The following is a 12,749-nucleotide window of genomic DNA, read 5'->3' as shown; positions in this document are numbered from 1 at the left end:
AAATAAAATAACTTTAAGTATATACAAAAATGTATTTCTTTATACATTATGCAAAATCTTATTAATAAGGATCATTAGTGGTAAGTCTTACCCTAAGATTTTTACCTTCCTCTACACTTGTCACCTGCATCTCAAAGTGCTGAAATTAAAGTTCTTTCATTCCAAAACTTGCAAGTGTTTCTCTGAAGTACTTATGTGCATTGTGAAAGAAAAATGACTTCATATTTTAATTAACACAAAGTCAGAGAGAAAAAAACTTAGCATTCGGAACTTCCTGCAACAAAACTAAATGGACTAATCTAGGGGCAAAGATCTCTTTCAGAGCTATTACTCATACTTACAGGGAAATGTGCATTTTTCTCCCAGACTACGCTGTTATAATGAAGAATGACAATACATACTGGAAACTCAGAACTCCAACACTGACTTGATTTTTACAACCCTCTTTCCTTCTCAAGTAAAGCAGAAGAAAGTTGTGAATGCTCCACTCCTGGTGGTGTTTAAGGCCAGGCTGGACAGAGCCTTGGGTGACATGGTTTAGTGTGAGGTGTCCCTGCCCATGGCAGGCGGGTTAGACCTTGATGATCTTGAGGTCCTTTCCAACCCCAACTGTTCTATTATTCTATGACTCTAAGTACCTGTGACTTCACATTGGCAAACCCTAGCATTTAACAAAGGAACATGATAAATTAAACACTGCAAGTTCGGAAAACAGAAATATCTAGATTTCTCTAGGAATTTATCACTGAATACACTCTGTGATAGAAAAGTTTTTTAAAAGGTGACAAAAGTAAACATACCGTAAAATGAACTACAAATACTGTAATTCTTAACTTAAACATCATTTAAAAAAACAAACAAACAAACCTGGCCTTTAGAGAAAACCAAAAACCCCTCCTTTCAACACAAGTATCTGACCCATTTCAGCAAGCCTGAAAAACAGCTGAACACTGAAGAAACCCTAGAGATTGGCCACGCAATTAGTACACACTAAGTATTCAGAACTACTTGCTGCAGCACTGTAGTAGTACAAAAGAATTTTGGAGCACAGCACTCTGCTTATTTGCATTTCAATTTACTTTGCATCTCTTTAGTAAAGGAACTATAGGAATAAGCGGACACTGAAAGAAAATGAATAAATTGTCTTTTAAAGGTGAATTGTGTATTTTGCATGCTCAAAACTAAACCCAAAGTACTTCCCTAGCATTTAGATGAATTCCAGTACTCTGTATTTTTACAGTAAACATTAAAATTGCATTTTGGTAGGAATATTGCCTACCATGTTTTGCCCAATATTGAATGTTTATTATGATTTGTAATCACCTCAAACTTCTGAGGAATTCTACAGGAATTACCTTCTGAACAGAATGACTTCCTGCTCTGTTACTTACTGTATTGTTTAATCTGCAAATTTTATAAAAACTGAAAGTTTCCCTCATGTGGCAGTCTAACTATAACTTAGTCTTCCAGTAAGACATACATTCATACATTATTTTGGCATTTACATTAAACTCATCTTATTTCTTCTTATCAAGTAATTGTTACAGAAATTAACAATCTTCATGCACATACAGTGATAAGCTTCAACCACAAAATTTGGGGGCAGTTTTTTTGGTGTGGTCTTTTTTGTTTGTTGGTTGGAGTTTTTTCAGTTACAACTTGCTAACTATAATACAGGAAAGATAGCACCAGCCCAGCAGTACTCTTGGTTTCGATCAAGTTATGTAATTTGTGAAACAAGGATGATGGCACATCCTTACCATACCCTAGGAAGATATACTGGGGGAAAGTCAGAGGGTTAGGAATTAGAAGTTTAACTAGATTTCAGAAGGTATTTATAAACTACATCTAACAAGTACACATGTAAATAGCTCACTGCTGGTTAGCAACCACCTCTTGTTTTCTCAGTATTTCCGAGCTTCTGGTGGCACATGAAGAATTCCATTTACTAAAAAAAATGCTTTTAAATGAAATAGTTTTAGCATATCTCATGAAAATTACTTTCGACAAAAATAAAAAAATGAAATAAAACAGGGATATGATTAAATGACGTACAAAATTTTTTATTTTATACTATTCATTTTCCATGAGGTTCCCACAAAAACTCGAGTATAGTCATTAGACACATTAAGAATGAATAAAACAGAAACTAACCTCATAAACAAAATACACTTTGGCTTTTACATAGATCCCCATACGTACTACTGCGCGCACAGCGGCATTCATACCTAGGAAGAAAAAAAGCAAAATCACATTGTTACAGGTTATCAGGGTTTGTTGGAGGGTTGTGGGGTTTTTTTGTATAATGTAAATTTTTAATGTCTTTAAAATAAAATTGAAGCATTCATTCCTAGAGACAATTATCAGCACCTATCAAAACAGAAATTTGCTTAATGACAGTGCAATCAGACCATGAAGAGAGCAGAACTATTTGCTTTGTTACAATAATTATGTGAATGCCAGTATGTATGCTAATCAGACACTAAATTGCTGCCAAAAGTAACAGCTACCAAACCAGAAAGAGAAAATAAATTTATTTCACAATAATGATAGGTTTTCTATCTACAATTTAAAATGTTGAACAAGTTAAAATTCAGCTTCTTCAAAGAATTTAGACTGTAACAGTTCTTTTTTCTAGACTTTCCAAAGTAACACAGGTGCATATACAGTATTTTGTGGAGAACACAGACAAAACTGACAGACAGGTGCCCACTTAAAAAGACAGAAGTAGCAGCAAACCATTAAAACAAGAAATGCTTCATGGACTTATTTGACAGAAAGTATCTAAATGCCACTTTACTTCCCAGAAGTGCAAGCTCAAATGGGAATTCCCTGCTTACAGACATCTGACATTAAACTCCTGTAAAATCTTCCAGTTGAGTCCAGTGCTCGAACACTTAAATCTTCTGAGCAACAATGGAAGTTCTACTGGTCCCCCCTACATGGGTCAAATGAATTTGTGTTACAACTCATCCCTTCCAATATTGTATTACCTTACTCACTATTCAGGAAGTGTTCAAAAGTAATAAACTAATTCCTCCCATACCACTTAAACAGACACAAGAGATTATGCAAAGGATGAGGACAGAAACAGTAGTTGAGCTACACCAAAAGAAACAGCCTTGGCACATGAGTTGAAAAGAGATGCCAGAAACATGACAATCCAACATATTAGGCCAATACCAATTCTCCAAATCCATTGCACTTAACAGTAAAGTAGTAGGTCAGCACTGCTGTTCAACATAGGTGTTAAGTGTTCACCTATCTGGAGATACAAGTCTGTAACAACAATATATAAACCCACAGCACAGTAAGCCATAAAGATCTATTCCTACAATATCAACCATTATTAGAAAAAATACTGAGCTATAAAAGTTTATCTGTCTGAATAAAGAATGAGACTGAGGTTTACCCAAAGATTTATTATTTTGGGAACATAACAAAAAGTCCCTGAAGTTGCTCAATGCAAAAGATGAAATTAAATTCTCCAAAATCAAAAGTTGTTTTGCTGTTTGTATAGACATCACTTAAGATTAAAATCATGACTAACAGCGTTTTCACATCAGCAAATAACAGCTAGAATTCTCTGAGAAAGAGTCAGCCTTATGGCAGAGCTGGAAAGTTTTCAAATGCCAAGAGAGCTAAAAGCACAGCACTGGACAATGAACTAGATGATGCCAAGTTAAAACAGAAAAATCTCATCTCATCTGACAGGCTGTACTGAAAAGAAAGCATGCTGAGTCTCAGATCAAAACAAACCTATTACACAGAGTGAATTTATCTCCTCAGCGAAACAGTTTTTGTAACAAAATGAACACCCTCACCTCTCACACATGATGTTCCTTGCAAAGTCCTTTAACTTTAAAAAACTGACAATTCTTCACTGTACTGCCATTTTCCTCAAACACAAGACATAAGCATAAGCTACTCCCATCAATAAAGGCCACAGATTGCTTAGAATAGAATCATAGAATAGTTAGGGTTGGAAAGGACCTTAAGATCATCTAGTTCCAACCCCCTGCCATGGGCAGGGACACCTCACACTAAACCACGCCACGTAAGGCTCTGTCCAACCTGGCCTTGAACACCACCAGGGATGGAGCATTCACAGCTTCCCTGAGCAACCCATTCCAGTGCCTCACCACCCTTACAGTAAAGAGCTTACTCCTTATATACAATCTAAACATTCCCTGCTTAAATTTTAACCCATTACACCTTGTCCTGTCATAGAATAGAATCACAGAATAATTAGGGTTGGAAAGGACCTTAAGATTATCTAGTTCCAACCCCCCTGCCGTGGGCAGGGACACCTTACACTAAATCATATCGCCCAAGGCCTTCTACTAATGCACAACATGTGCAAGAGGTTTGTTGTTTTTTTTAGTGGTGGGGTTGGTAGGAAGGTGTTTTGGTAGTTTATTGCTTGGGTTTTGCTTGGATTGTTATTTTTGTTTGGGGTTGTTTTTGGTTTTTTTTTGTTTTTCTTGGCAGGGCACTGTCATTTGTGGAAGAAGATCTTTTTACAGATAAGAAAAACATTTTATATTACCTATTTGGCTGCAGAATTCTCCAAAAGCAGCTAATGAACATTTTCTGAAAGGAAAAAGTACTATTAAGAACTGCCCTTTTAAAAGCCTTCTGCTCCTGAAGTTCAGCTTTGTCAGCTCTCATGTTTGTCATCTGAGAATAAACATCAAGACTGTGCCAGGTATCTAACATATGTTCAGTTATAATGACTCCAGTGTCTCATTCAGCAGTAGTCTCTGTATTCCAAGTATCTAATTAGAATAAAGAAAAAGCATCTATGATCCAAACAGATTAAAGCAGAATAGATTTGTCAGCAAAAGTAAGTACTTAAAATAACAGGAAGACACTAAACATCCATGTCTACCAACATACATACTTGTCTTTTATTTGCTCTTGCTCACATTTCCACTTTATTGGCTATGTACCCTACCTTTTTATCTTTAGCATGCAACTCTCAGTATTTTAAAGAAGGATAGTTATTCTGCTCTCATCACAAATTCTCCAGATCTGCCATACCTTTGTTATGCATAAATTAGCCTTTAATGGCTGATTTAGCTCAACATTCATACTTCTTCCAAACAGAGAAGCATGAATGCAGAATGAAAGCATTTATTTCTCAAAATGACAAATCCATTATTTTTTTCCATATGAATATATTCATAATACAGACATATTTTCTTAGTGAATACTTTCTAGTTCCCATGTATCTTACATGAAGATTTGGTAAAATTCATAATTTACCTGCTGCAAAAAAGAGCAAAAGCTCAGGAAACAAAAAAAGCACATATTAGAGTGCATCTTATCAGTAGCACCAGTGTAACTTTACCAGTTTATGCAACATACATTTTATTATTATTTGTCAATGTATATTTTATCTCTTTATACAGAAAGATGACTTGGGTGTCTATTGGCAAGTTCCTAAAGAAGTGGCTTACATTTCAGAATGGCTGAGGACTGAAGAATGTTATCATTTGATATTTACAAAACACAGAGCACTGAAGTTTTAGATTTCTGTATGTTGGCTATCTAAATCTGAATACACTACTTGCAGTGATTCAAGTATGTGAAGACAGAAAATTTCATGAAGTCTCCGCAGAACTTGTCTAACAAAATATTGTTGTATTTGATTATTTGTGGAGTCTTACATTTCATAGTTATTATGGTAATTCACCAATACTATTGTAATTATATGCTTATTACTAAAAAAGAGATTTACTGGGTTAACCATGGATTTAGTCCTGAATAATAAATATAGCCTGATAAACATAGGATTAGAATAGCAGCTTCAAAAGAAAGCCACGAGTAAAACCAGTATTTTTTACTAATGTAAGAATTATTTAAAATTTTCCAGAATTACCACTTGCTTTTGCATTAAAGCCTTTGACAGCAAAAAAGATTTATTTTGCTCTTTTGTACTCAGCAAAGATTAACTAAACTGCAACTACCAACATGGCTTTATACAATGTCTGAATTAAAGAGCTGATTTACTGTCCTTCTTGGTATTGTCTACTCAATTGCCTTTGAAAGCAATAATTTAATAGCAGGGCTATAAACAATTCTGCAGAAATCTGAATTATTTGAAAGGCAACCCCTTCCCCCAAAAGTATTGCTCTCCTGCACTTACATCCTGTTCAACATACATATGCGCCACCACAACAGAGGACATGCTACACTATTTTATGTTGAAGCCAAGTTTGCCTCACTTCAGTCAGCTAGACAGGCCTTTAAATAACCGTAATACTAACCATATAAAAGAAAAATCACAACTATGCATCTTGGACAAGCATCAAGAAACACTTAAGTACCACCAATTTTAAAGATAAACATTGGCTTCAATGCATGGTAATGACTTAGTACGTATGTTTAAGTGCTATCCGGAATAAAGACCCAGATTTAAAAGACTATTTAGCAAAACACACAAACTAAGCAAAATGTCTAAACATTAATAACTACAAAGACTTCATTCAAGTATGCAAATGGATAGATACAGCAGTAATTTTGTACGAGCATATAACCATCAAAAAGAAAGATAAGAAGAAGCAGTCAAACACAAGAACAAAAAATTAAGAAAACAATTTGGGGTTTGTTTCAATTTGGGTTTAATTTGCTTTTGATTACCTAACATTTTATTGCATATAACAACGATTCTAGATATCTGAAGAAAATACAATTTTTCTAAGCAGTAACACTGTACAAGATCAGAGCATTCTGCTGAATATATACAATAGAATTACATATCTACATATGTATCTCCTCCAAGATATAAATAAATCTTGAGATTCGTTTCAACCATAGAATCCACTAACTATAGAAGCACTTCTTCCAAAATATTAAATTCATCAAAATAGTTACACTTATCCATTAACATCTACATTCCTCCCTCAAGTCTACATACAAATTATACTACTATATATATGAACACACATGTATATGTATTTCATATAGATGTCTATACAAACACACACTCTTATCTGGAAAAAGTGCCTTTAGAATTCAAAACTCCTTGACACTATATTCAAATTACCGAAGTTAAATAAACTCTGTAATCTGAATGGCACAAAAGGAGTGGGGTTTTTATTTCTTGTCCATTTATTTTTTTTGTCCAATTTCTTTGTCCATTGGTAAATTTCTTTTTCCATCATTTGCTAGCAAGTCAAGATCAGTACACCTTCACTACTATATTAAATGTCATGTTCCTCAGAAGTCTGTAATGGTTCAACAGAAGTATACATAACTCTTTGCTTCCACAGTCATGATCTGTGGTACTCTAAAACGTGGAATACAAGAGGCTATAGGCTTCTTTTTAGTTGTTTCTAATCTCAGTACTTGCCCCAGGAGTGGAGTTCTATTATCTGTTCAATGGCAAGATTTCTTTGTCCAATGTAAATTTTCAGGACAAGAGTAGTACATCTACACTACTATATTAAATATGCCTCGAAATGTTGGGAAGCCTGTAATGATTCAAACTTAGAGATATGTAAATCTTTACTTCAACAGTCATGGTCTATGGTATCCCAGACCATTATCACACAATCCATAGGTCCTTTATGCTGTCTTCCAGGACACTAAATCTTTGAGTTTCTCTCAAAAGTAACATGGTCACATTCAAAGACAGTAATCTTGAGCCACTAAATTGGGCAGTAGCTCAAAGTGGCCACAAGCACATCATTCCTCAATAGCACAAACACCTGTTGGCAGCAGTTTTCAGATGACAGTGCTCCTGCTGCTGAGCCATACCTATCACAATCCTAGAACAAGCAGTCAGATCAGAGGTGAAATGAAAATATAAGTGACCTATGGCAGCAAAAATTGTCTGTGGCAGCCACTAGTAACCCGCACAAAATACACCCAATGTACTTCATGACCAGAAGCAGACTACGGCCAGAGTCCCACACACTGAAAGCAGAAGCATGACTTAAAACCCATTTCTTACTCTACCTTTCTGAGCTGCAACCACTACAATCTAGAAATAGTCCAGAAATTGACCCCATAAATCTTGAGAATCAACTGTCAGCTTCTTTTGCTTCTCAATGTACTGTGATTATGGTTAAAATTACTTGGTTTAGCTCACAATTTAAGAGCTGGCTAGCTGAAGTGTTGGACGGACAAGTTTAGTATTTATATATGTTAAATGTACAAAATGCAAATCTTTTTTTTCCAGTTAAATAAGTCAGCGATAAATTCTTCAACTCCACCAAACAGAAGAATATACCTGTTTAAAATACAGTGACTAAACCATAATAGTTCCAGTATAACATATACACATTCTACAGTCTTTAATATTCCACAGGTAGTGAAAAGGAAAAACAAAAAACCCTTTCAAGGAAATACCACAGATGTCAGGAAGTAATTTAAAACATAACATGTCCTATAAATAGAAAGACTTGTGTAATTTACATAATGCTACTTCTAAATTATTAATAAGTACAGTAACAGCAGAGGTAACAACTTTATTTCAAAACAGATTCAAGCATATTTTTCTGGGTTGAGATTTGCAGCCAAATCTAAATCAAGGCACCTGCTCATGTGAAAATCATGTGTTTACTGAAACACTAATAAGTGTTCATTCCACTCAATTTCCTGTGAGCTTAGTTTGCATTACAGATATTCTGAGAATTTCTAGTGTCTAACTAAAAGAAAACCCTAACAAAAACAAACCAAATGAAAAAAAAAAAACAAAACCAACAAATCCACACCCACCTCCCTCCAAGAAAAACACAGGAGACTGGAACTTTTTTTAGTGTTAGTACTTTTTTTGCCTACTTCAGTATTAGTAGTTTTGCCTCACCTCCAATTTGCTTGAACAGCTCTACAATAATAGCAACATATGCCCTTCTGCTTATACTTCAGAACTTCACTTCTCTTGAACATTTGCCCTTCAGAACGCAAATGACCTTGACAGGGCATGACTCACCCTGTCCCTTGTTTAACTCCTAACCTAGCATGCAAATAGACTTGATGTGCATTTCACACATCTACACTGTTACCAGGATCATAAGGGTTATGAACCTCAATTGTGTTGCATCATTCAGTTGAAATTATCCAGGTTTTGTTTTGGCTTTTTTTTTTTTCCTTGTTCTTCTAAGTCAGGACAACACCACTGCCTGCAAAACAACATGGAAGGCATCCAGTTTACTTTGGTCTTTGTGACAACCTCACTCCTCAGAACAACTTTCACCAGCTGTTACTTTTTATGCCTCCACGTAAATGTGCTCCAGCAGCACCTGCCAGAAAATAAAATCTAGGTGTCACCCATGGATTCTACAAGTCCTTTAAATGCTTTAATTCATGTAGTGCAGATTAATACTTCATAAAGAGATACATCTGCTGCTGCATTATATAATCTCCAGCCACGCGGAAGTAAGTGGCAGGGTTCAGTCTCTTGCCGAACATGCTACTGCTGCTTCAGGCAAAGCTCTGTCTTACTTTAAAATTAAAATGGCGATTTGGGGACCAGACAATTGAATCAGGGATGACTTGATTCATGGTTCCTCCTAGAATCGTTTAGCAGTGGAACTGATGACACTGTGGATAAAACTCAAACAAGTGCAAACCCACTGAGGGGCAAAAGAGAAGCCATATAGAGGAATCAATTTGCTTTTTCTCCGGAAGTGTAGCGTTTTCCTCTCCGATTGCTACTAAATCCTTTCCACCCCTGATTAAATTTCAGATAATCTCAGGTAAACCCCGGGGCTCCCCGTTATTCCTGCGGTCAGAGGGAGGGAGGGAGGATGCTTCTCCCAGCCCAGATGACGCAAGGAGGCGGAATCTGCAGCGACTCGCGGTGGATCACGTACACACCGGCGGTGGGGAGGGCGCGTGGAGACACTGGTCCATGCAGGCTTACACCACCCGCATGGACGCGCTGCGAAGCGAGAGGAGGAGAGGAAGCTGCCTGCGCCGGGAAAGCGGGCAGAACGCCCCAGCCACGGATGCAGGCTGGTCTCTGCACGTCCCCGCGTAGAAAGCTGGGAAAATTGGTCATTAAGTACCAAGCCCAGACAAAAAAAAGAGAGGCTTCCCCATGCCCCCATTCGGTTCAGAAACGCGACTAAGAGTGCTGTTTCTTATTTAAGTGAAGGTACTTTCAAGCCATTCTCGGCAAAAAAAATAATAACTAAAAAGAAAAAAAATCGTCATTTAAGGAAATGCTTAGGGTTAGCTAAAAACAATCATCACTAAACAACTCTCCTGGCAAAAGCAGAGCAAAAGTCCTCTCAAATAGCATGGAGTACCGCATATTTTAAATCTTAATTAACTGAAACTTCAAGCTATTAACATATATAATATTTTCTCGTAGAAAAGGGGAAATTAAAGTGTAAGAAAACGACTTTATGACTAAGTATATCGGGATTAAGTCTCTTTCCTTTCCCTCTAACATCTACAGGTCTTTTGTGCGTCCTGCCCTGTAGCAAGCACTGCCTCTATGCGTGAAGATATTTAAGGAGGTGAAGCACGTTTCCAACAGACTCCAACGAGGGTAGAGTGTACACTACCATCTGAACGTTCTAAATCACTGTTAAGAACATAAGTGTTCTGGTACCAACAAGAAGTGAAAAGCAGATGAGGCGAGGACTGGCACGGCCCCAGCAGCGCAGCCAGCCTCCCACCGCCGTGCAGGGCAGCACGGCCTCTCTCCCTCCTCTCCCCTCCATCTCACGCGGAGTGAAGACATTTTGGTTGTAAAAGTTATCGGACGGCTTCTACCTTCTCCCCTACAAGGCAGGCGCAGAGGAAATGTGTGAGAGAGGAAGGATGAGGGCATGGTCGCAGCTCAGGCGCCCAGGCCGCACAAAAGTAATTTATCTCTTAAATGCTCTTACTAAGAGAGACAGCTAGAAGGCCAGCACAGTAAAAGGAACAGGATCACGGCAATCTCCTGTCCCACTCCCAGACGCCCTCTCCATCCACCACCCCCACGTGCCCCTACCGGCGTGGCTTCCCGCCGCAGCCACGCCAAAGCAGCCCATGCTTCCTGCTCCCTTGTCTCCGGCACTGCTACCCCCACCGGCTCCTTCCCCAGCCTCCCTCACACCATCCCCTAGGGACTCCTCACCGTGCCTTTCCGCTGCCCCCAATCCCCACAGTATCCATGGTTTCTTCCCCCTCCCCTATCTTCTGCCTCTCCTTCCGCGGCTCCTTCCCCTCGTCTTCCCCGCGCGAACGGCGTGAGCAGCTACCTTGGGCATCACCGCCGCTGGTCAGCACCCCTATGGCTTTCCCGGTGCCTGAGAGGTTCTCGAAGAACTTCGGTTGGTGATCCATGGCGCTGTGGTGGCGGCACCGCCGGGCGAGACGGAGCGCGGTCGCTGAGGGAGCCCCTAGCCGCGGGGGTCTGCCCTACTAACCCGGCGTGCGCACTCCGCCGGATCGAGTATCTAGCCTCTGCAGGGAAAAAAAGCCGAGAAAAAACGGTGTAGGTGCGTGTTTACACACAGGTATATGAGAGGAGAGAGCGGCAGTGAGAAATAGACCGGGATAGGGAGGGAAGATGGTGAGAGACGCAGCCCTCACATCGCAGCCAGCCAGCCTCCCGCCTCCTCCCCGCCGTGCCCGCCGCCGCTTCCTCTCCCCGCTCCCGCTGACAGCCCAGTCCGACACCGCCCTCCGACACCCCCTCGGGGAGCGGCGGCTGACGGGCGGGCCAGGCCGCCAATGGGAAGGCGAGATGCGGCGGCCTTTGCGGCGGGCGTGGCCGTGGCCGTGCAGTTACGGTCTGAGAGTGCTGGCAGGTGGGGAGGGGGTAACGCGAGGCTAACGGAGAGGTGGAGGGCGGGGCTGCAGGTGGGGGGCGGGGGTCCCTGCGGCCCTCCTCCTCCGGCGGCGCCCGAGGCGGGGGCGTTGCGGGAGCATGGCTGGCGCCTGGGCTGGCGGTAGTGGTGGGGGTAGACAGCGCGGTGAGCCAGTTAGTTCATCCCCTCCGTCGTAGCGGCTGAGCGGTACCGCGTGTCTCTGTCGAGCGTGTGGGCTGCCCGTTCTGCGGGAGCTCTGCGGCAGCTCTGCGGCGGACAGAGCCCTGCCGGAGCCGCTGTGAGGGTCCCGCTGGGGTGAGGCTGCGTCTGCCCTGCGCCGGCCGGAACCCACGACCCGGCGCAGCCCCGCTGTCCCTTGCGTGCCTTGGCCGCAGGCGGACGTGTGGGGGTGCCCGGTTCTGCCTGGGGCTCGAGAGGGAAATTGCCTCTGGTGTGTCGGCTCCTGCCGCCCGACTGCTCTGAGGGGGCCTGGAATGCCCTGCCATGGTCAGCTGTTGCTCTGCAGTGAGCGAGGAACACAGTGAATGCACCATGAGCGAAGAGAGTTACTGCTGCCTTCGCCTGGCAGGGTTTGTGTCACTGGGTCTGCTCCACGTATGCCTTTGTCAGGCAGGGAAACCCAAAGGCCTAGAGTTCTGTTCATTCCCTTTTTGCCTTTCCCTTTCGTCCTTGAAACTGTAGCAGACGTTCAGGTGCCAGTAGGAAACGTAGTTACCTCCTGTAAGTACAGCTTGGAGGCAAAGGTTGAATCTAAGAGGGCAACAGAGACAAAGCAGTTGGAAGAGATTAGATAGGAATCCCAGTCCTGCCTTCCTTTTCGTTCTGTTGTACACTGAGTCTTTTTTCTTGGGGAGTGCTTAGTACTGGTAGAGAAACACTCTCTTAAACTCTGTATTGTAACACCATGTTGGAGTACAATGGAATAATTCTGTTGATCATAGCAATGTATGTCATCACAGAAACAGCTTA

The 12,749-nt window shown here is 40.8% G+C and overlaps 1 protein-coding gene across 3 annotated transcripts in view; it reads right to left on the bottom strand.

The window, feature by feature from the left end:
• Positions 1-11,576, bottom strand: part of PFKP (phosphofructokinase, platelet) — a 44,978-nt gene extending 33,402 nt beyond the window's left edge. For all 3 annotated transcript variants that reach the window (XM_057398865.1, XM_057398863.1, XM_057398864.1), the window contains exons 1-3: positions 11,542-11,576; positions 11,208-11,412; positions 2,155-2,228 (exon numbers count right to left, since the gene is read on the bottom strand). In XM_057398865.1, the coding sequence (XP_057254848.1) occupies positions 2,155-2,228; positions 11,208-11,292 (159 nt within the window). In that variant the 5' untranslated portion in view covers positions 11,293-11,412; positions 11,542-11,576. The remainder of the gene's footprint in view (positions 1-2,154; positions 2,229-11,207; positions 11,413-11,541) is intronic.
• Positions 11,577-12,749: the final 1,173 nt, after the last annotated feature.

This window comes from Pezoporus wallicus, unplaced genomic scaffold (genome assembly GCF_028554395.1).
Source record: "Pezoporus wallicus isolate ANWC-B61680 ecotype Strahan unplaced genomic scaffold, APGP_CSIRO_Pwel_v1 contig_7866, whole genome shotgun sequence".
Taxonomy (NCBI): domain Eukaryota; kingdom Metazoa; phylum Chordata; class Aves; order Psittaciformes; family Psittacidae; genus Pezoporus; species Pezoporus wallicus.
Note: the sequence above shows the minus strand (reverse complement) of the source record. Positions and strands in the feature narration are given on the sequence as shown.